Source organism: Phocoena sinus, chromosome X (assembly GCF_008692025.1).
Source record: "Phocoena sinus isolate mPhoSin1 chromosome X, mPhoSin1.pri, whole genome shotgun sequence".
In the NCBI taxonomy this organism is placed as follows: Eukaryota; Metazoa; Chordata; class Mammalia; order Artiodactyla; family Phocoenidae; genus Phocoena; species Phocoena sinus.
Genome location: NC_045784.1, coordinates 66,022,627 through 66,047,710, shown reverse-complemented (window position 1 = coordinate 66,047,710; position 25,084 = coordinate 66,022,627). Strand labels below are relative to the sequence as shown.

The 25,084-nt window shown below is 36.0% G+C and overlaps 1 protein-coding gene and 1 non-coding gene across 25 annotated transcripts in view; one reads left to right on the top strand and one right to left on the bottom strand.

The window, feature by feature from the left end:
* ATRX (ATRX chromatin remodeler) overlaps window positions 1-25,084 on the top strand; it is a 247,227-nt gene that overhangs the window by 103,572 nt on the left and 118,571 nt on the right. For all 24 annotated transcript variants that reach the window (XM_032619125.1, XM_032619133.1, XM_032619134.1 and 21 more), the window contains 5 exons: window positions 6,885-7,018; window positions 7,476-7,652; window positions 12,926-13,019; window positions 19,525-19,627; window positions 21,304-21,519. In XM_032619125.1, coding sequence (XP_032475016.1) covers window positions 6,885-7,018; window positions 7,476-7,652; window positions 12,926-13,019; window positions 19,525-19,627; window positions 21,304-21,519 — 724 coding nt within the window. The remainder of the gene's footprint in view (window positions 1-6,884; window positions 7,019-7,475; window positions 7,653-12,925; window positions 13,020-19,524; window positions 19,628-21,303; window positions 21,520-25,084) is intronic.
* On the bottom strand, window positions 2,119-2,191 carry TRNAG-CCC. Its single transcript has one exon. It is a non-coding gene; the product is annotated as a tRNA-Gly (tRNA).

Genomic DNA, 25,084 nt, shown 5'->3' with positions numbered 1-25,084 from the left:
CCTCTGTGCAGGAATCTCTCCGCTTTGCCCCCCGTAACCCTGTTGCTGTGCTCTCCCCCTTGGCTCCGAAGCTTTCCCCCTCCGCCACCCGCAGTCTCCGCCCACGAAGGGGCTTCCTAGTGTGTGGAAACCTTTCCTCCTTCACAGCTCCTTCCCACTGGTGCAGGTCCCTTCCCTATCCTTTTGTCTCTGTTTATTCTTTTTTCTTTTTCCCTACCCAGGTACATGGGGGTTTTGTTGCCTTTTGCGAGGTCTGAGGTCTTCTGCCAGCGTTCAGTAGGTGTTCTGTACGAGTTGTTCCACATGTAGATGTATTTCTGGTGTATCTGTGGGGAGGAAGATGATCTCCATGTCTTAGTCTTCCGCCACCTTCCCGGAAGTCATACGTATTTTTTTGATGCAGGCTCTGTGCTGTTAATCCAGCATATTTTTGGAAGTGATTAATGATTCCTGGATATTGTTCATGCTAATAAAGATATTTGATGATTGTTTACCTGATTTCAGCAAAGATTAATGGCATGAGTATATCTCACGTTCCTTTGACATATGACTTTGGTTTCTATTTTAAACACTTTTCCAAATGTTCATTTTCTGTACATGACTTTATATGTTCTCTATACAAATTTGCTGAATCTGTAATAATTTTTTTCTGTGAATTTTCTTTCATGATGGTCCTATTTGGTTAGCAAAATTGCTTTAGTTCTCCTTTATTGGGTTTGAAAAACAAAGGTAGCTTTTTAAATGAGTATTTTACTTGTTTCATGTTTGAGTAAGGGTTTTAAATGTCTGGCAATTTTAAGGTAATTCTTGTTCAATTTATTTTGTCTTTATAGTGCAGGTAAGTATTGTAACTCAAGTATAATACAGGTGTCTAGACACTGGATAGGATCTATTTTTAGATATCTAAACTGGTTACAGTTGCCACCAGCTCTCTCTTTTATGCTAGAATTCCCAGCAATGAAAGAAATATGGTCATTAGTGGTGATCTCTCTGCTTAAGATATAAATATTATGTTCAGCCTTCTGTTCCTATTCTCTATTCTTTGGTGATATTGTAATGGGACTTTTAGATGAGAAAAAGCACCCCCGCCCAAAAGGAGAGTTTGGATTTTTCTAGTGTTAGCAAAAAAGGTTCATTTTTCTGACTGTATTGTCTTTGTCTTTTAGTTTGATTTTTTTTTTTTTTTTTTGGCGGTACGCGGGCCTCTCACTGTTGTGGCCTCTCCCGTTGCGGAGCACAGGCTCTGGACGCGCAGGCTCAGCGGCCATGGCTCACGGGCCCAGCCGCTCCACAGCATGTGGGATCTTCCCGGACTGGGGCACGAACCCGTGTCCCCTGCATCGGCAGGCGTACTCTCAACCACTGCGCCACCAGGGAAGCCCTTTTACTTTGAATTTTAAAAATAAAATTGAAACACATAAGTCTTTGTTTTTACTTTTCAGTTATAAAAATATTGAGCTATTTAGTATGATCAAATTTTCTAAATTTATATCAATGTTAATAAATTTTTTCTTGTTAAAATTTCCTCTAAAGCTGACTTAGATTTTTACATAAAATCAGGGAATACACATTTTGTAATTTGAGCCCATGTATAAATTGTTAATAAACTGTGGGTTCTTGATTTCATACAGCTTTTATTTTCGTACTCCTAAGATTTTTTTTAAAAGTTATTTGATACTAATTTTACGAAAACAGTGATGTTTTTCATTAACTGCAAACATTGTAGAACATGTGACTTAAAAAATAGTTTCATACTGTTGTTCAGCTTTTTGGTTATTTAGTGACTTCATCATTGTTTCATGAATAGCACTATCTTTAGGTGCAGATCATTATGCCTTGGTTATAGTTTTTCATAGAAAGGTTTATATCAAGGTACTAATTTGGGGAAATCCCTGGCGGTCCAGTGGTTAGGACTTCATGCTTCCACTGCAGGAGGCCCAGGTTTGATCCCGCAAGCTGAGTGGCGCCGTCAAAAAAAAAAAAAAGATAATTTTGAACCAAGAAGTTAAAAAATCACTAATACAGATTTTGAAGATGAGGAATTCCATTGTAATTATGTGATTGATTTTTTTTTTTTTTTTTTTTTTTTGCCGTGCTGTGCGGCATGTGGGATCTTAGTTCCCTGACCAGGGATTGAACCTGTGCCCCCTGCATTGGGAGTGCAGAGTCTTAACCACTGGACCACCAGGGAAGTCCCCGAAATGTTTTAATTCTCAACCTGAAATATGTAGCATTTGTTAAAACAAAGCCTCCCTCCCTACTAGAAGAACGTGTGTTCCTCACAAAAAATATTCAACGATTTTTGGACTGTAGTCATTTGAATTGTTTTACATATCAACCTTTTATATATGGTATGATGTTTTAGTACTACATTTACTTACACAGTTTTTTTTAATCTCGAAACTTATAATCTTATTCAGAATTCTCTGTTTTAACTATTGTGATATTGTGCACAGAATGTAAAAAAGAAATTTAAAATTTTGTCACCTGTGTGTATGGATGCACAGTATTTTGGCCTTCTAAAAATGTATTTTTCATTTAGCAATTTTCTTCAAGCCTGTTTTCAGAACCTCTTAAAAGATAAAGCAGTAGATTGTAGGATGTATTCAAGATGACCTGTCAGTACATTTTAGAGATGGTGCATACTGGCCGAAAGATGTTTAGAACTCTTTCAAAAAAATTTTTTTTAATCAAAACTTGAATTCTTTCATTTCTAAATCAGTGAAATACAGATAACTTTAAGAATGTGACCTTAGTCTATTGCCCCAAGCACTCATTAGCACAGTAGTAGTGAATTAATAGAGAATATAGCACTGGCATAATAAAATTAGTAGCAGATTGGGGTTCAGGATCTTAGGTACTACTCCTGGCTTTGACACTAACTAGCTTTGTTTCTTTGGCCAAGTTATTTCCCCTCTTTAAGCCTGTTTCCTCATCTGTAAAATGACAGAGTTGGACTCTAAGGTCCCTTCTTCTAGCTCTAACATTTTGTGTTGCTTTTGTAATGGCTGTTTCTCTACAATTCCTTGGTGCAAGAGATCTTTCTCTTGATCACTCCTTTCTTAGAAACTCAGTGTTTTGAATTCTTGATTTACCTACCAGCAAGAGGCAGTTTACTTTCTTTTCCTGTTTGAGTGCTTAAACAAGAGGCATTACTGATTTCCTTTCTAGATAGGATCAGAATTACTAAAGGCTTTCTTGGTGCTCTCTCTCTCTCTCTCTCTCTCTCTCTCTCTCTCTCTCTCTCTCTCTCTCTGTCTCTCTCTGTCTCTCTCTCCCTCTCTCTCCCCCCCTCCCTCTCTGATTGCTTGTTTGTCTTTGCATTGTTGGGCTCATTCCTTATTTTAGTTTTGCTTTATTTTAGTAGACGAAGGTGGACGGTGTAATAAGGCATTATCGTATCTTGGTATTCATTATGTGATTTAGAAGACTTAGCTTGTTCGAGTTTTGCAGTTCTTTTATTTATTCTTTCATGCACCAGTTCCGATCATTGTTTGTTTGTGGGTTTTTACCCTCCCTCCCATATTGTTTTGCTTTCTTCCCCTCTCCCTTCCCTCCCTTTCAGGAAAATGGAGGACTGGCTCCATTACTTCCAGCTCTGCCCAGGTTTTCTGCCACAAGAGTGGCACAGCCTGTGCCTCTAATGCTTCTGATAGAGTCGTGACTGCTTTGGATGCTACACCTGCCTCAAGATGCAATGTTGAGCTTTGAGATTCCAGGGGCAGTACCTTGTTGCTTGGATGATTTTCTCAGAAACAGAATCAACTAGGGATCATGACTATACATCCATCACATGCATACCAGCACGGGTCCAGCCGAGGCCTCCAAAATGATGCTTTGCCAGCCTCAGCTGGTTCTCAAGTGATGATGTCCTTGAAGTCTCTGTGGCCTGTGACTCAAGAGTTAAAGTAGTGGAGTTTCCCTTAAAGCATCTCACAGCAGGCTCTGTAGATGGGACACATCTCACCTCAACATGTTTGCTGAATACTCAGGTTGAAGGTCAGCCTCAGCCCTTACTTAGGTCCTTCAAATTAAGTTCTAACTTTGAGGTGTCAGCTATGCGATAGGCTAGGTGTGTGATACAGTAGGTCTTTGACATATTGGACATGAGCCATCAGCCATAATTTATGCAAAATAATTTAACTTTATTATTCTTTTTAGGGCTTAATGTATTTGGCTGTACATTAGACTTTCCTTTGCTCAAAAGGTGTTAGAGGGGAAATTTAAAACATCTTAGTGAGTCTCTATCACTCTGTATAACTGTCAGTTTGGAGAAAAATGGGCATTCTCTGAAGTTTGTAAATTTTTTTTGCTTCTAAAGTATCTGTGATCTATATATTATGGTCTTACTGAAGGTTGTTGATAAATCAATTAATTCTTCATTATGTGGATCTCATTTTATTTTCCATGACTTATGTGAGTATTTTAAGTTGGTATAGAATCTTATTGTTTTATATATTTCATAGTTCTTCATGACAGTCTAGAACTTTAGTATTTGTAGGTTTACATATTTTGACTTTCCATTTAGTAGACATATTAGGAGTCTAGAGTTTGAAAGAAGAAATATGTGGTTTGTTAAAGTTAACAACCAAGTCTTTACAGATTATACAGAATTTAAGACATTTTTTGAACTTGTAAATACAAACTGAAATCAGGTGATTGAACTAAACTTTAGAGTAACTAAATTAATAATTGTATTTTTGTTGGCTATTATTGTACCACCCAAATGGGTATATAAGATCTTGTAACTGCAGGTAAACTATGTTTTCCTATTTGTAACCTATTATCCAGTGCTTCACATTATATGCACACTCGAGCACGCACACACATTTATTCATTCCAAAACAGTGTTTTTACTCAAACTGGCTTGAGAAAGTTCTTCCTTGTTCATGGGAAATGATAATGTGGTGTGTATTAAATATGATTTTAGAGTTTTTCCAGAAAGATGCTTTTAATAAATTTAAAGAACCACTGTTTATTTTGAAACTGTTTCCTAATTTGTGGAGGGTGTGTTTGTTTATTTTATAAAATGATAAAAGTAAATGATATTTGGGTTTAAATTTTTTTCTTGATGAAATGAAAAGTTGGCAACCCTATATTAGTCCCCATTTTTAAAATGTTTACTGTGTGCAACCGAAGTCAGCAAACTACTGATGTAGAAGTTTAAGAGCAACGAAGACTTTATTGCTCAACTCGAGTAGGGTTTTTTTTTAATTTTTAAAATTTTTGATGTGGACCATTATTAAAGTCTTTTATTGAATTTGTTACATTATTGCTTCTGTTTTATGTTTTGGTTTTTTTGGCCATGAGGCATGTGGGATCTTAGCTCCCTGACCAGGGATTGAACCCGCACCCCCTGCATTGGAAGGCGAAGTCCCAACCACTGGAACACCAGGGAAGTCCCCAGCTCCAGTAGGATTTTAATTGGAGTGATCTAATTTTAGCAAATCAAGTTGGAAACCCTCAGAAAAGCTAACTCATCTGTGGTTTCCTCTTGCAATTGGTAACTCTCCACGTTGTGTAAATATTCCTTATCTATCTGGTTAGGGGGGAAGTACCAAAGGGCATATAATAAGCATTTATGGAAGTGATTAGCTATTTTGTTTGCTTCAGTCTGTTTAGGTGCCTTTGCTATATATCTTTGAGTATAAATAGCAATGAACAATGTATCAAATAAAGTTAAGGCATTAACATGCATTGGCATCTCCTACCATTGAATGTATTCTTGATTTAAATGTGAGTGCTTGTTAAGAAATAAAAAGAGGAGTTTCAAATCCAAAAATAACAAAAGTTTCATAATTCCAGTCGCAAGTTTTTGACTGAGCTAGAGTCATTCTTGATTGCAGAGTAGATGTTTATCCACATAGAAGTTAGTTCATGGAAAACCAAGAATCATGTCAACTTTTGAGCCTTTCTGTAAGGTATTCCTTTGTTAACTGTGATTTATGAATTTATATCAAAAGGTGCAAAACACCTCGTCTTGCACAAAAACTGCTTTTATTGTACACCTTCAGATATCTTCCTTTAGTGCAAATATGGAGATTTTTTAGGAATATATTTTATTTTAACATAAGATGGTATTAAAGAATTATTTTCTCATGCTTTTAGCAGTTGATTTTTTCATTAGCAAATTGGTCTTTGAGGAGCATCTTGAAAAATTTTGATATGTTTGAGGCTAATGCACTATCTACTTCTTTGGAAAGTGGAAACTCATTTATGGTAGTTTTTGTTCTTTTAACTATGTATGTGGTTAATAGCACTCTTGCCCCTTCTCTGCCCTAGTTTGAATATTATTAGGGATTTTTGATTGCTTCACTACTTATGTGTTGTGTTCTTTCATTTGGTTAGAAGAATTTATGAAGCAAATTGAAATTTAAGGGCCAAAATATTATCCACTAGTTTGAGGTACTGTTTCACAATAAAGTGGTTTATTACACACTGATTTTATAAGAATATGTTTTGCTGTTGAATAAATCCTCTCATGTGGAGTTCAGTGTTGGAATGCCATTTGTCTGAATGAATTGATTTACCTTTGTGGGCCTGTCTTGATATTGTAGTTGTTGGATGGTGGCAGCAGAGCAAGTGTAGGATTGGAAAGTTATCCAGCATGAAGTTAGAATTGGTCAAAATAGTTAGTAGAAATGTCCCTGAGATTTTTCACTATATTGCAGAATTGTATAGAACTGGAAGAAAATCAGTGCTAAGAGCATTTTCAGAAAATTTGGTTGGTAGTTTAGGTTAAAATATCGTTTTGATAGCCTTTCCTTTATAATAAAATATCTATTGACACATTTATTTCTATTTTGATACACATAATTCTTTTTGTTTTTAATTTGTTACACTTCACCACCAAATATATAGTTTTTATTGTCTTTTTACTCAAGAATTGCCAAGAAGATGCTTTTAGAAGAAATTAAAGCCAATCTTTCCTCCGATGAGGATGGATCTTCAGATGATGAATCAGAAGAAGGGAAAAAAAGAAGTGGAAAACACAATGAAGAAAACCCTGGAGATGAGGGTGAGCTCCCCAAAGAGAAGCTCAAAGAGATGTCATAATTATTTGACCAATTCAGGCTTTGAAGACTGTCTGACCATGAAATCTCTTAACACATGCATTTGAAGTTTATTAAAATGTTGAAAACTTTACTACCTTTACTCCGTTTGAATATCTGGTAATAATTGTGCAAGTTTTGTCAGTTACTGCCAATAAACAGATGATTTTTAAAGGACAATTTTTTTACCTTTTAAAAAAATCTATAAATGTATACTGGTGATATTTAATCAATATTTAATAATAGTAATAGATCAAGTTTGATGTATGAGATAGCCTGTTATCACCAATGCAACACAGATAAGTACACAGCTCTGATCAGTTCCATAAATCATGATAATTGTCAACAAACAAAATATGTAGTTTTACAACATTTTAAAGGAAAAAACGCTGAAGGTTTTACTGATTTGTTTTCTCCATTTAGAAGCAAAAAATCAAGTCAATTCTGAATCAGATTCAGATTCTGAAGAATCTAAGAAGCCAAGATACAGACATAGGCTTTTGAGGCACAAGCTGACTGTGAGTGATGGAGAATCTGGAGAAGAAAAAAAGACGAAGCCTAAAGAGCACAAAGAAGCCAAAGGCAGAAATAGAAGGAAGGGTAAGACATTTTAATTCTGATAGCAAGGAACATACTGGTTTTATAAACTAAGTATAGTTGTGAAATTTAAGTATATTGGCTCCAACAATTGACCACCTATATTAGGTGAGTATCAGCACACTGACAACAACTATTCTGAGAGTGAAATAAAGAATTTAGAGTGGGAAGATAACCCAGAAACTTGAGAGATGACACAAAGACTATTTTTGACCTTTAGTAGTCATATACATTTAGATTAAAAAGACAAAGAAATATGACAATAAATAAAATATGCATTAAAGTTATGTAGAAAATTTAAGACTGCCTGTAAGTGCAGGAAGAAATAATGAGGAAAGATAGAACATACAATTAATTTGGATAGATTTATGCAAGTTTATATGTAAAACTTTAGCCAGATTAAATTTTTATTACATTAAAAGTCTGAAACCTTCTGCACTGAGTTACTTACCTGTTTCCAGCATCATGGTAAACATCGAGGATACAAAATGAATAAGGAAATCATTGTCTTATGTGATGGTTTTCAACCTGACTACACATGCAGTTAACTTGGATTTAAAAATATACCTATGGCAGGGCTGCACCCCAAGCCAATTACAGCATAATTGGTGGTGGTGGGACCTATGTATCCATATGTTTTAAGAGCATCTCTGATATGATTTGGCAGTCATTGGTTTAATAAGAATTATTGACATTAATATTATACGAAATTATAGTACCATGAGGGTTGTCTTGTATAACAGAGGTATTATAAAGTGTGGCACTGAGAGGATTTCTTTAGCTTCTTGGGGGCTAGGGGTTATCATCAGAGAAGACTTCACAAAGGTGAAGAGTTTCACCCAGCAGATCAAGTTCTAAATGGGGAGCAGGTAGATGTATTGTGAAGATGTATAATACAAGCAGGGAAAAAATTATAAAAGCCTCTGCAAATTGTTTAGCACATGGTGGAGGGGATGCAATTAATGTGGTATAGTTGGAGTATAGGAGGGAGTAGGGAAAGGAACAGCAGGAAATTAGGCTGGGCCAGTAAGACAGAGACCAGATACCAGAGACCTTTGTAAGCCTGTGTTTCTCAAACTGAAGTACTTGGCAGTGGACTCATGGGTATATCAGGCTATAGAGTAAACGTGGTACATATCTTTGGTGTGTTCATTTTACTTGAGAGTTGGTGGAGAGCATTCTTATATTAAGTAATCACATATATTGAGCAATTAAATGTGAACTTTTCCTGAGAATTTCGGCTAACAAGAAGTTTAAAGAAAGTTTTTTCTTCTTTGGGGCAGATTCTGAAGACTTTACTAGCCAATTCCTGTCGGGCAGATTAACTCTTCTTTGCCACTAGGAATAAGAAAGCATTTCTGGAAGTGTCTGAGAAGTATAGTAGGCTCTATAGGATGGAGAGCCATTGAAAGGTTTAATTTTTTTTTAATTTTAAAAATTATTTTTATATCATAGCTATATTGAGACATAATTCACAAACCATACAGTTTACCAGTTTAGTGTATAATTTGTTTTTAGTGTAGTCACAGAGGAGTGCCACCACTTTTTAAAAAACTTTTTATTTAAGGTATATATACAGAAAAGTGTGCATTTCATAAGTGGATAGCTTGATGAACATGTATGGCACCTCAAGACACAGGACATTCGTTACCAGCACTCAAGAATCACAACTTCAGCACAACCACTCATTTTTTCCATCAAAAGATTTCAACCAAGGTTGTAATACGTTCAGATTAGTTGCCTGTTATTCTGTGAGACTGAAGGCTTTGAATCCATTTGAAGGATATTGCCATAGTTGATGTCAAGTGTGGTTGTTCTGGTATAAGTGTAATAGTGAGATTACCCAGTGGAGCTGTAATGTTGTGCAAATAGAGGGCTAAGGAAAGCATCTTGGAATCCTGAACATTTAAGGGCTAAAGAGCAGCAGCCATCCATTAAAGAAGAGGAGGAAGGTACCCCCCCACCCACACATATACTTAATATTTCATGGATATTTTCATGTAGACAAATAAATAATAGTACCTCATTTTGTGAATGCTTTTCTCATAAATTTCTTTGCAGCCTGAGTACAAGCCGGTCTTTCAGATTCTATAAAGGAACTGAGTGATTTAGCATTCTATAAAGGAACTGAGTGATTTAGCATAACAACATGATTTCCTGTGCATCTTCAACAAAAGGAGAAATACTGATTTTGCCTCTGAGGCTTAGCTCAGGAATAGAGTCCTTTAATGGGCCAAATACATTTGAAATGCTTTATTGAAACCCAAGTTTTCTGTGACCTGTGTTTCCATTGTCCTCTTCTGTGGGTAACTTATTACCCAGCTGTTTTTTTTTTTTTTTTTTGGTTCGTTTGTGTAGAAGGGAGTAAACTAAAATCCCATCATATTAATTTTTCTAATGTAGGTTATGATCATAGTGATTGATACTACATTTGGAGTTGCATGATTTTCCAAGTTTTGCAAACTCTGTTGTCCCTGTATTGTCTGGAAACTTAATGTTGGGTAATGGGGAGAAATCAAAAGCTAATAGCTGAATTATAATATTAAATCAAGTGTAGTATGTGGATTTCAGTTTTCACCTAAATTTTTAAAAAGTTATAAAAGTTATTTTGGTGATAATTTCAAAAGTGTAGTTATTGATTGCCTTTATAGTAGATATTAAAATTGATGTTATTTTTCTCATGCATTATAGTGGTATTTAGTTATGTAGGACAGTGTCCTTATGCTTAAGGGTTAACTGTCATGATATCAGCACTTAATTTCAAATAGTTCAGTGCAAAAAAGGGTGCGTATATGTTTAGGGAGAGATAAAGCAAATGTGCTAAACTTAACAGTAAGTGAATATAGGAGAAAGGATACATTCAAAAATTCTTTAAAACTTTTGGTAGGTTTGAAAATTTTTAAAATAAAATGTTTGATGAAAAATGAATACTAGACTTAAAATTGTATTTAATTACAGGATAAGTTTGTGCGTGCATGTGGACACCTGTGTTCTCCCAAATTCCCAGTTGCTTAGCAGTTCTTTTTTACTATTGTTTTTTTTTATTGTGGTAAAAATATACATAACATAAAATTTTAACCATTTTTAAGTTTTTGAAGTAATTCAGTAGCATTAATATATTCACATTGTTGTGCAACCATTAACGCTATCTGTCTCCAGAATTCTTTCATCATCCCAAGCTGAAACTCACTAAACAGTAATTCCTCATTCCCCTCTTCTCCCATAGCAAGTCTTTATATTATTTATGCTTGCCTATTTTTTTTTAGATAGAATAGACCTTTGATTCTGAGGTCAGCTCATGATATTCTAAAAATATTTTATTTTGAAATAATTTTAGATTTATAGAAATGTCAGAAAAATAGTGTGGAGTTCCTATATACCCTTCACCCAGCTTCCCTAATTTAATACCTTATACTTATTACAGCACAACAATCAAAACCAGGAAATTAACATTGATGCAATACTATTAGTTCAACCAGGGTTTGACAGACTACACCTGTAGGCTAAATCTGACCTTCTGCCTTTTTTTATAAGTAAAGGTTTATTGGGGCACTGTTATACTTATTCAGTTACTGCTTTCATGTGTTTACAGTGGCAAAGTTGTGTAGAGATGAGTGGTTGCAGCAGAGACCATATAGTCTACAAAGTTGAAAATACTTACCGTCAGACCTCTGACCTCTGATGTAAACTATAGATTTTATTTGGGTATCATTATTTTTCCCACTGATGTTCTTTTACCACTTTGGAATCCATTCTAGGATCCCACATTGCATTCACTTGTCTCCTTAATCTATTCCAATCTGACAGTTCCTTTGTCTTTTCTTTCATGACCTTGACGCTTTTGAAGTCTATTATCAATTATTTTCTAGACTGTCCATCTATATATTTTTGTCTAGTGTCTTATGGTTAGATTTAGGTTATTAGGCATTTTGACAACAGTACTACAAAAGTGATATTGAATCTTTCTCAGTGTATCATACCAAGGGTGTATGATGACAATATGTCTTATTACTGGTAATGCTAACCTGATTTAAGTTGCTTAAGTTGGTGTCTGCTGGATTTTTCCACTGTAAAAAGAAAAACTATTTTTCTGTTCATATTTAATATCTTGTGGGGAGATACTTTGAGACAATGCAAATATCCTGTTTCTCATCATACTTATGCCCACTAATTTTAGCATCCAACTGCCTGAGCAGTTTTTACTGTGATGTATGTGTAAGTGGTGATTTTCAGTTTCTTTCATTACTTCTAGAAAGAGTTGTTTCCCCCTGTTTATTTATTTATTGCATTGCTTATATTAATATGGACTTATAGATAGATACTTATTTTATTCTATGAGTTATAATCTGGTTGTTCATTTTGTTGCTCACATTGTTCCAGCTTTGCTTATTGGGAGCTTCTCAAGTTGGATCCTGTGTCCTTTGAATATATCCCCATCATTTTTTGAGCACTGCTTTACTTTCTGGCACCACAAGATAGTCCAGGCTCATCTTATATTTTCCCTGCCTGGCTTCCTCTGGCCAGAAAGATATGGGTATTCTCCTGGGGTTTCAGATGCCTGTGTCTTAGTGGCAGTTTTGGTACAGAAAAATAAAATTTTGGAGAGAAAAAATAAAATTGGGAATTCACCTTATATTCTTGTGATATGCAGGGCTCTGCTCCTTTTCCCAGTGCTGTGGCTAGAAATGCAGTCCTCCCAGAGTTTTGCTGTCAGCACCCTCTGCATAGTTTTGGAATTCAGCCGGCCTTCCTGTCAAAACCAGGAAAGAAAGGAGGAAAAAATAAAACACATGACATTCACATCCCTCCACAATTTTATGGGGATCATTATTCAGGTTTTGATTTCAGTCCCTAGTCTGCCTGCTCTTGTTTCCTTTTCAGTTCTTAGGTTGTTATTTTATGTATTCTGTCTATAGTTTTCAGTTGTCATAAATGGCAGAGGGTCTGTAATCGCCCTTATTCCACCTTGGCCAGCCTACTTTGCTTGTTTTAAATAACCAGAATTCTTTTATTGACAGGCAATTTCTCATTTTGTCAATTCGTATATAATTAATACTTATATTTTAATGTAGAATCATAATTTTATAACCATAGTTGGATTTCACTTGATTTTTTTATAAATACCATTTGTGTCATTAACTGGTCTAATCTATATGACATAATATGTACTACAGATATTATTCTCATAATACTCTAAGTTTTAATGTGAAGTTATTGACAAATTGCATTTCTATTGGGAAGTATTTAATAACTTTTAATATATATTTTTATTCAAGTGAGCAGTGAAGATTCTGAAGATTCTGATTTTCAGGAATCAGGAGTTAGTGAAGAAGTTAGTGAATCTGAAGATGAACAACGGCCAAGAACACGGTAAATATATAGTATTTTCTAAAATTTTAGGAATTAATCTGAATAACCATGCTTCAAATTATTTGTAGAAAGTTTGCTGTTACTAATAAAGTAAAATATTTAACATTTTGATTTGAAACTAATTATTAATTTAAAAATAGTATGTATAAACATGCTATATATACTTGAATTATATGTTCTAAATTAGGTGGACTTTCAGTGTGCAAAAACACGCTTAACTGTAATTTTTCGTTGTTGTGGTGAGAAGTTGTAGTAGGTAAGAGGCTCTGTAGACAAACTACTGCACTCTAACTCCTGGCTTTACTACTTCCTGTTTGTATGAATACTCTGTGCTTCAGTTTCCTCATCTGTAAAATGGGGGATTACATTATTATTTACCTTATTGATTATTGTAGGCATTAAATGAGATGGTGCATGTAAAGGACTTATAATAGTGCCTATTTGGTAATTAGTAAGTGCTCCATGAATGCTAATTATTGCTGTTTGTAGTACTACTAGTATTATAGTAATTAAGATTTGTTTGTTCTCTCAATACACATAGCTACTGATCTAGATTACAAGTTATTTAAAATTTTGCTTCCTTCTTAGCATAGTATTTTAGATAATAACCATTCTAAGAAATTTTTTATTTCCTCCAGAATAATATGATACTTCTATCAACTTATCAATTTGTGTTTGTGTGAGTGTGTATATGTATATCTACATAGCTGTTTGCACTTTTAAAATATTTGAGGTTGTTTTAGATTAATACCAGGTTGTGCCTGGAGTATAGTAACGTACTGTACTTCAGGGAAATATAAAATAACAATAGGATACAATGAGAATTTTAAAGCACTGAGATGGAATTCATATAGCACAAAATTCACTATTTTAAAGAGTAGAATACAGGGATTTTTAGAATATTCACAAAGTTGTGCATCTACTACCACTATCTAATTTCAGAACATTTCCATCATCCCAGAAAGAAATCCTGTACCCCTTAGCCGTCATTTCCCGTTCTTCCTGCTTCTCATCCCCTGGCAAAAACTAATCTATTTGTGTATGGATTTACTTATTCTGAACATTTCGTATGAATAGATTCGTAAATATGTGTCTTTTTTATGAATGGATTTTCTCAGTTAGCATAATGTTTTCAGTGTTTATCCAGGGCTGTAGCTTGTTACAGTACTTTATTCCTTTTTAAAAAAGTATTTTATTGATGTATAGTTGATTTACAATGTTGTGTTAATTTCTGCTATATAGCAAAGTGATTCAGTTATACATATTTATATTCTTTTTTGTATTATTTTCCATTATGGTTTATCACAGGATATTGAATATAGTTCCCTGTGGAACTTGAGTATAGTTCAAGTAGGACCTTGTTGTTTATCCATCCTATATATAATAGTTTGTGTCTGCTAATCACAAACTCCCAAGTCCTTCCCTCCTTCACCCCCTCACTCCCCCTTGGCAGCCACAAGTCTGTTCTCTACGTCTGTGAGTCTGTTTCTGTTTCATAGATATGTTCATTTGTGTCCTATTCTAGATTCCACATATAAGGGATATCATATGGTATTTGTCTTTCTCTTTGTGACTTACTTCACTTAGTATGGTAATCTCTAGGTCCATCCAAGTTGCTGCAAATGGCATTGTTTCACTTTTTTGACGACTGAGTAATATTCCATTGTGTGTATATGTGTGTGTGTGTGTGTGTGTGTGTGTGTATGTACACACACACACACACACCACATCTTTATCCATTCATCTGTAGACGGACATTTTAGGTTGTTTCCATGTCTTGGCTATGGTAAATAGTGCTGCTAGGAACATAGGGGTGCATGTATCTTTTCGAATTATAGTTTTGTCTGGGTATATGCCCAGGAATGGAATTGCTAGATCATATGGTAACTCTAATTTTAGTTTTTTGAGGACACTCCATACTGTTTTCCATAGCGGCTGCATCAATTTACATTCCCACCACCAGTGTAAGAGGGTTCCCTTTTCTGCACACCCTCTCCAGCATTTATTATTTGTGGCCTTTTAATGATGGCCATCCTGAATGGTGTGAGGTGGTACCTCATTGTAGTTTTGATTTGCATTTCTCTAATAATTAGTGATGATGAGCATCTTTTCATGTGCTTTCTGGACATCTGTATGTATCTTTGGAAAAATGTCTATTTAGATCTTCTGCCCATATTTTTGATTGGGATTTTTTGTTATTTTTATTGAGCTGCATGAGCTATTTGTATATTTTGGAGTTTAATTCCTTGTCAGTCGCATTGTTTGCAAATATTTTCTCTCATTCTGTGGGTTATCTTCTCCTTTTGTTTGTGGTTTCCTTCACTATGCTAAAGCTTTTAGGTTTAATTAGATCCCATTTGTTTATTTTGGTTTTATTTTCATTATTCTAGGAGGTGGATCTGAAAAGATATTGCTGCAAGTTATGTCGAAGAGTGTTCTGCCTATGTTTTTCTCTGTTTTATAGTATCTGATCTTACATTTAGGTCTTTAATCCATTTTGAGTTTATTTTTGTGTACAGTGTTATAGAATGTTGTAATTTCATTCTTTTACATGTAACTGTCCAGTTTTCCCAGCACCACTTATTGAAGACATTGTCTTTTCTCCATTGTATATTTTTGCCTCCTTTGTTGTAGATTAATTGACCATAGGTGCATGGGTTTATTTCTGGGCTTTCTATACTGTTCAAATGATCAATATTTCTGTTTGTGTGCCAGTACCATACTGTTTTGATTACTCTAGCTTTGTAGTATAGTCTGAAGTCAGGGAGCCTGATTCCTCCAGCTTTGTTTTTCTTTCTCAGGATTGCTTTGGCTATTCAGGGTCTTTTGTGTCTCCATATAAGTTTAAAAAATTTTTTGTTCTAGTTCTGTGAAAAATGACATTGGTAATTTGATAGGGATTGACTTGAACCTGTAGATTGCCTTGGGTAGTACAATCATTTTGACAATATTCATTCTTCCAATCCAGGAACATGGTATATCTTTCCATCTGTTTTTGTTATTTTTGATTTCTTTTATCAGTGTCTCTTGTGATTTGATGACACTCTTTAGTGTTGTGTTTGGATTGCTTTTTCTTTTTTGTGTGTGTATCTATTGTAGATTTTTGGTTTGCAGTTACCATGAGGTTTTGATATAGCAGTCCATATATATACAAGATTGTTTTAAGTTGCTGGTCTCTTAATTTCCAGAGCATTTCCAATATCCTGCATTTGTACTCTTCTCACGATTGCTGATTTTGACATCATATTTGTGTGTGGTTGACTTCCTACCTTCACTGTATGTTTGCCTTTACCAGTGAGCTCTTCCATTCATAATTTTCTTGTTTCTAGTTGTGGCCTTTTCTGCCTAGAGAAGTTCCTTTAGCATTTGCTATAAAGGTGGGTTTTGTTGTATTGAATTCTCTTAGCTTTTGCTTGTCTGTAAAGCTTTTGATTTCTCTGTTGAATGTGAATGAGAGCCTTGCTGGGTAAAGGATTCTTGGTTGTAGGTTTTACCCTTTCATTACTTTAAATATATCATGCCACTCCCTTCTGGCCTGCAGCGTTACTGCTGAAAAATCAGCTGATAACATTATGGGGATTCCGTTGTATGTTTTTGGTTGCTTTTCCCTTGTTGCCTTTAATATTTTCTCTTTGTCTTTAATTTTTGTCAGTTTGATTAGTATGTGTCTCGGCATGTTCCTCCTTGGGTTTATCCTGTGTTGGACTCTGCACTTCCTGGACTTGAGTGTTTCCTTTCCCACGTTAGGGGAATTTTCAGCTCTTATCTCTTCAGATATTTTCTCAGGGCCTTTCTCTCTCTTCTCCTTCTGGGCCCCCTATAATTTGAAAGTTGGTGCATTTAATGTTTTCCCTGAGGTCTCTGAGACTGTCCTCCTTTCTTTTCATTCTTTTTTCTTCATTTTGTTCTGTAGCAGTGAGTTACAGGAATCTGTCTTCCAGCTTACTCATTCATTCTTCTGCCTTATTTATTCTGCTATTTTTTAAAATATATATATATTTATTTATTTATTTTTGGCTGTGTTGGGTCTCTGTTGCTGCACGCAGGCTTTCTCTAGTTGCAGTGAATGGGGGCTACTCTTTGTTGCGGTGCTTGGCCTTCTCATTCCAGTGGCTTCTCTCATTGCGGAGCATGGGCTCTAGGTGTGTGGGCTTCAGTAGTTGCAACGTGTGGGCTTAGTAGCTGTGGCTCACAGGCTCTAGAGTGCAGGCTCTGTAGTTGTGGCGCATGGGCTTAGTTGCTCCGCGGCATGTGGGATCTTCCCAGACCAGGGCTTGAACCCATGTCCCCTGCATTGGCAGGTGGATTCTTAACCACTGTGCCACCAGGGAAGTCCTTATTCTGCTATTGATTACTTCTAGTGTATTTTTCATTTCAGTTATTGTGTTGTTCATCTCTGTTTGCTCATTCTTTAAATCTCCTAGCTTTTTGTTAAACTTATTTCTTGTATCTTCTCAATCTGTGCCTCCATTCTTTTTCTGAGATCTTGGATCATCCTTACTATCATTAACTGAATTCTTTTTCAGGCAGATTGCCTATCTCCACTTCACTTAGTTGTTCTTCTGGGGTTTTATCTTGTTCCTTCGTCTGGAAAATGTTTCTCTGCCATCTCATTTTGTCTGTCTGTGTTAGTGTTCTCTGTTCCGCAGACTGCAGGATTATAGTTTGTCTTGCTTCTGGTGTCTGCCCTTTGGTGGATGAGGTTGATCCAGGGACTTGTGCAGGCTTCCTGTTGGAAGGGACTGGTGCCTGCCCACTGGTGGGTGGAGCTGGGTCTTGTCCCTCTGATGGGCAGGGCCATGTCAAGGGGGTGTGTTTAGAGTCGGCTGTGGGCTCAGGGGGACTTTAGGCAGCCTATCTGCTGATGGGTGGGGCTGTGTTCCCACTCTGTTGTTTGTTTGGCCTGAGGCATCCTAGCCCTGGAGCCTGCAGGCTGTTGGGTGGGGCCAGGTCTTGTTGCCAAAATGGTGACCTCTGGGAGAGCTCTTGCTGATGAATATTCCTTGGGGCCTCCACCACCACTGTCCTTGCCCCCCACAGTGAGCCATAGCTGACCTCCACCTCCCCAGGCGACCTTCCAAGACCCACAGGTTCATCTGATCCAGTCTCCTATGGAGTCACTGCTTTGCCCTGTGGCCCAGTGCACATGAAACCTTGTGTGCGCCCTCCAAGAGTGAAGTCTCTGTTTCCCCCAGTCTTGTGGAGCTCCTGCTCTCATGCCCCGCTGGCCTTCAAAGCCAGATGCTTTGGGGTCTTCTCTTACTGATGTCAGATCCCCAGGCTGGTGAGCTTGATGTGGAGCTCACAAGTCTCACTCCTGTCAGAGAACATCTGTGATATAATTATTTTCCTGTTTGCCGGTCGCCCTCCCAGCCAGTATGGGATTTGATTGTGTGGTGAAAGCACCCCTCCTCCTGTCTCAATTGTGGCGTCTTTGGATGTAGAACATCTTTTTTGGTAGTTTCCAGTTTTTCTTGTTGATGGTTGTTCAGCAGTTAGCTGTGATTTTGATGTTTCTGTGAGAGGAGGTGAGCTCAAGTCCTTCTACTCTGCCATCTTGTCTCTTCCCTCATACCTAAATCCTAGAGTAAATTTCAAAAAGTGACATTGTTGGGTTAAAGTTTTGCAATTTTAGGACTTTTCATATATATTTTCACGCTGTCTTACAGAAGTCAGTTTTTTCTTCTCCCAGCAGAGTATGTAAATAGCCATTTCCTCATTCTTTCAACAATAAAACAATGAGCAGTCTATTAACTAGAACGTATATCTTAGGGGAACTACAATCCATTTTGAGTTAATTTTTCTGTATGGTGTAAGATAGGGGTCCAGATTCATCCTTTCGCATGTAGATACCCAGTTGTCTGAGCACCGTTTGTGAAAAGACTGTTTTCCGTATTGCATTGTCTTGACCTCCTTGTGGAAAATCAATTGACCATAAACATAAAGTTTTATTTCTGGACTCTCATTTCTCTTCCATTGATCTGCATGTCTATCCTTTATGCCAGGAACGTACTGTCTTGATTAATGTAACTTTGTATACCAATTCCTAAGCGCAAAAATACATTTCTCACCACAAATTGTTGTTACTGTTTTTGTTTTAATTTGTGTGAGCTGGTATGAATAAAATCATATCTAAGTTTTGTAATCTGTTTTTTTTTTTAATTTAAAGAGATGGTGAATATTTTTCATGTGTATATTGACGATTTATATTTCTAAAGGCCCTCCATCCATCTTACTACTCATATGCTAAACCTCCCCCTTGAATAAATTAAAATGTCGATTGGATTTCTGTTTGATTTTTTTTTTAACTTTATTTTTTTGATCACTGGATTTCAAATTAAGGGTTCTCCTTTTTGAACCTAGTGAAGGTTTTTTTGGCTCTTTGATTTTTCCTTTATCTTTTTTAGGAATGTACACACAGGTAAAGCAGTTCTAAAATAGTTCATAATTTACTTAAGGAAATTCATCATGAAGTATTTTATTTTGCATTTTAAATATTCTTTAGGTCTGCAAAGAAAGCAGAGTTGGAAGAAAATCAGCGAAGTTATAAACAGAAAAAGAAAAGGCGACGCATCAAGGTTCAAGAAGATTCATCCAGTGAAAACAAGGTAGTAAATAATGAGATTTACTGTGTGCTCTTGGAATTATAACTGGTACAGTAGACTATTGTAAATATGTTATTACATCTTCTGCATTCCATTCATTAGTTAAATTCTACTCATTTATTTTTTTTTATTTATTTTCTTTTTTTAACATCTTTATTGGGGTATAATTGCTTTACAATGGTGTGTTAGTTTCTGCTTTATAACAAAGTGAATCAGTTATACATATACATATGTTCCCATATGTCTTCCCTCTTGCGTCTCCCTCCCTCCCACCCCCCCATCCCACCCCTCCAGGCTGTCACAAAGCACTGAGCCAATATCCCTGTGCCATGCGGCTGCTTCCCACTAGCTATCTACCTTACTACATTTGTTAGTGTGTATATATCCATAACTCTCTCTCGCCCTGTCTACTCATTTATTTACATTTTAAATTTTGTGGAAGAATTGACTTACTGAATGTATAAATATGCAGAAGTATTAACTTTGATATATTATCAATATTTTTCTTTTCCTTAACTGAATCTAATGGAAGTTTTAAGCTGTTCTAATTCATTATTTCCATTCTTAGGAAATAATAGGACTTGATGTGAAGTATTCTGTCTGAAGACATAAAACATAATGACTCATATGTGATTAAATTTCTTTTACCAGTGAAGTCAGTCAATTTAAGTTTCTTGTACAATATATAAGCAGAATTATTTAGAGTACAAGTTCTCTGTAATGTTTTGTCAATCCTATTCTCTTTTGGGGGGAGTTCATTTTTTTAATGAACCTTTTAACCATTTCTAACGTGCAATTCAGTGGCCTTAATTACATTCATAATTGGGAACTCTGTACCACTTAAACGGTAACTCCGATTCCCACCTATCTGCAGCCCCTCATAACATCTAATTCTAATTTCTGTGTCTATGAATTTACCTGTTTTAGGTATTTCATACAAATGGAATCACACAGTATTTGTCCTTTTCTGTCAGGCTTCTTTCATTGACATAATGTTTTCACGGTTTATCCACGTTGTGGCATATGTCAGAATTTCCTTTCTTTTTAAGGCTGGATAGTATTCCATTGTATGTATATATCACTTTGTGTTTATCCATTCATCTGTTGATGGATGTTTGGGTTGTTTATACCTTTGGCTATTTTGAATAATGCTGCTGTGAATGCAGGCGAGTCCCTGCTTTTAATTCTTTTGGTTATAATCTGAGAAGTGGAATTGCTGGATCATATGGTAATTCTGTGTTCAACTTTTTTTTTTTTTTTTTTTTTGTGTTCAACTTTTTGAGGAACTGTCACACTGTTTTCCCAGTGCACCAGCCTTCCAGTTTTTCTACATCCTCACCAACACTTTTTATTTTCTGTTTTTTTTAATAGCCATGCTAATGGGTGTGAGTTAGTATCTCATTTGTGGTTTTGATTTAAATTTCCCTAATGACAAGTGATGTTGAATACCTTTTTATGTGCTTATTGGACATTTCTGTGTCTCCTTTGGAGAAAGGTCTGTTCAGTCCGTTGCCCCCTTTTTAGGGTTGTTTTATTAATACTCTTCTATATTACAAAGTGTAATTCTAAAGCTTTTCAGTACGCTTTCTTCCACCTTTTCTTGGTATGTTAATTGGAATTTCAAGTGGACAAATTAGAAAACTTTATAGTATTAACCTTTGATCATTTAAATTCCATAGAGTAATTCTGAAGAAGATGATAAAGAAGAAGATGAAGAAGAAGAAGAAGAAGATGAAAATGACGATTCCAAGTCTCCTGGAAAAGGCAGAAAGAAAATTCGAAAGATTCTTAAAGATGATAAACTGAGAACGGAAACACAAAATGCTCTTAAGGAAGAGGAAGAGAGACGAAAGCGTATTGCTGAGCGGGAACGTGAGCGAGAGAAATTGAGAGAGGTAAACCAATTTTTATTTATGATTTTTTTTAATATATGACCTTCATAGATATACTTTAGTATTTCAAGAATAGGATGTTGTAATCAACCACGGATTTTTAGTTACAGTTACTTTTTCCTATTAGCAATATTTTATGCAACTTATAAATCTTCATTAGATTATATGAATTAGGTACAGAAAAGAGTTGAGATTCTTGATCACCAGAGTGATTGTGTTTTATTTGGAGTAGAAAACTGTTAAGAGGTTATTGCTTAAATCCATAAAGCATTTCAATTTTTTGAATAAACTTTTTCTTGTAAAAAATTTTAAGCGGGACTTCCCTGGTGGCGCAGTGGTTGAGAGTCTGCCTGCCGATGCAGGGGACACGGGTTCGTGCCCCGGTCTGGGAGGATCCCACATGCCGCGGAGCGGCTGGGCCCGTGAGCCATGGCCGCTGGGCCTGCGCGTCCGGAGCCTGTCCTCCGCAACGGGAGGGGCCACAGCAGTGAGAGGCCCGCGTAACGCATAAAAAAAAAAAAAAAAAAAAAAAAAAAAAAAAATTTTAAGCACAGGTACAGGCAGAAGGAATAGTGTTATAAATCTCCATGTATCCATTACCCAGCTCCAATAATTACTAACACGTGGCCAGTTTTGTTTAATCTGTTCTTTTGCCTTCAGATTATTTTGGAGAAGTCTCAGAAATCATATCATTTTGTTTATATATAGTTCAGAATATATTGTTGAAAGATAAGGACTTTTTAAACATTACCATAGTGCCATTATTACACTGAAACTTTAACAGTAATTCCATAATATCATCAAATATCCAGTTAAAATTCAAAATAATTTCATTTTCCTCACAAACATGATAGTGGTTTTGAAAATAGTTGGTGTGAATCAGGATCCTAAGAAAGTCTCACTACATATTGTGTTGCATTTGGATACTTACGTTTATGTTTATCCTTAAGCTAATACCACACTGTCTTGATTACTGTAACCTTATAGTAAGTCTTGAAATCAGATACTGTAACTTCTACAACTTTGTTCTACTTTTTTATTTATTTTTTTAAAATTTTATTTATTTATTTATTTATTTATGGCTGCGTTGGGTCTTCATTGCTGTGCACGGGCTTTCTCTAGTTGCAGTGAGCGGGGGTTACTCTTCGTTGCAGTACACAGGCTTCTCGTTGTGGTGGCTTCTCTCATTGCGGAGCAGGGGCTCTAGGCGTGCGGGCTTCAGTAGTTGTGGCACATGGGCTCCGTAGTCGTGGCTCACGGGCTCTAGAGCACAGGCTCAGTAGTTGTGGAGCATGGGCTTAGTTGCTTCGCAGCGTGTGGGATCTTCCCGGACCAGGGCTCAAACCTGTGTCCCCTGCCTTGGCAGGCGGATTCTTAACCACTGCTCCACGAGGGAAGCCCTGTTCTACCTTTTTATAGTTGTTTTGGCTCTACTCAATTATTTGCATATGGTTTAGTATCCTCTTGTCAATTTTTAACAAGAATCTTCCTGGAACTTTTATTGGGATTGTGTTGGATATTTAGATTAGTGACATCTTAACGGTATTTTGTTTACTGTTACATAAATATAGTATATTTCTCCATTTATTTAGTGCTCCTTTTATTTCTCTTAGCAATGTTTTATGCTTTTCATTGTACAAACCTAGCACATATTTTGCTAAATTTATCCCTAAGTAATTTATACTTTTTGATGTCATTGTAAATGAAATTTTAAGTGATTTAAAGACCTTGTGTTCTATGACCTTGCCAAATTCTCTTACGAGTTCTAGTAGCTTTTTTTGTAGATTCCTGAAGATTTTCTACATATTCAGTCATGTTGTCTATACACAGAAACCATTTTATTAATTTCTTTCAAATTTATTGTTCATTTCTGTTTTTAAATTATAAAAGGATATTTAATTTTTTCAAGTGCTTTTTTTTTATAAATTTATTTCTTTCTTTTTGGCTGCGTTGGGTCTTCGTTGCTGCGTACAGGCTTTCTCTAGTTGCAGTGAGCGGGGGCTACTCTTTGTTGTGGTGTGCGGGCTTCTCATTGCGGTGGCTTCTCTTGTTCTGGAGCACGAGGTCTAGGGCACGTGGGCTCAGTAGTTGTGGCTCGCGGGCCCTAGAGCGCAGGCTCAGTAATTGTGGCCCATGGGCTTAGTTGCTCTGCAGCATGTGGGATCGTCCCAGACCAGGGCTTAGCCTGTGTCCCCTGCATTGACAGGCGGATTCATACCCACTGTGCCACCAAGGAAGCTGTCAAATGCTTTTAAATGTATCTGGTGATCTAGAAAATTAGTCTTGCATTGCTAGAATAAGCCTTGCTTGGTTATGGTATATTACTCTTTTTATATATTGTTGTATTTCTTTTGCTATATTGTTTTAACAGGAGTTTTACCTCACTGTTAAGGAGACATATTGGTTTGTAAATTCCTTTTCTTGTAATATCTTTCTGTTTTTGCTATCACAGTAATACTGTTCTCATGTAAAATGAGTAGGGAAGTGCTCTATCTCCTCTTCTTTTTTTTTTTTTTTTTTGCGGTACACGGGCCTCTCACTGTTGTGGCTTCTCCCATTGCGAAGCACAGGCTCCGGATGTGCAGGCTCAGTGGCCATGGCTCACGGGCCTAGCTGCTCCATGGCATGTGGGATCTTCCTGGACTGGGGCACGAACCCGTGTCCCCTGCATCGGCAGGCGGACTCTCAACCACTGTGCCACTAGGGAAGCCCTCCTCTGTCTTCTTAAAAGGATGTTTGTAAGATAGATATTATTTCATTCTTAAATGTTTGATAGAATTCTCCAGTGAAGCTATTGGTCTGATGTTTTCTGAGTTTTTAGAAAATTTTAAACAGATTCAGTTACTTTAATAAATGTTGGGCTATTTAGACTTATCTGTTTCTCCTTAGGCCTGTTTTGGTCAATTTTGTCTTTAAGGAATTTGTCCATTTCATTTATGTAGTCTAATTTATTGATGTAAATTTGTTCACAGTATTCCCTTATTAAGTTTTTTGTTTTTTGTAGGCACTGTCATGATATCTCATCTTTCATTTGTGTTATTGATAATTTGTCTTTTTTTTTCTTGATTAGTCTCTCTAGAGGTTTAGCAATTTTACTATCTTTTCAAAAACACCAGCTTTGGATTTAATTTCCTTTATTGTTTTCACCTTTTTCTAATTCATTGGTTTCCATTCTATTTTTATGTTATCACTCTTTCTTTGGGTTTAATTTGCTTTTTTACCAGCTACTTAAGGTGAATTTTGGATCTTGCTCCTTTTTTAATATATACATTTAAAGGTATAAAGTTCCCCACTCTGCATACTGTTTTAAATGCTGCAGTGTATGAATTTTGATGTTTTGTGTTTTCCTTTTACTCTGTTCAGCTCTTTCCTATTTTTCTTATGACCCAGAAAATGATGTATCTTTCTGAACGTTCCATGTATATATTCTGCCATTGTGGGGTGAAATATTCTATAAATTTCAATTAGGTTATGATGGTTTATTACATTCAGGTCCTGTGTATCCTTTTTTTTTTTTTAAGTTAACACTTAAAAAAGTGTTTATTTAGGCTGCACCAGGTCTCAGTTG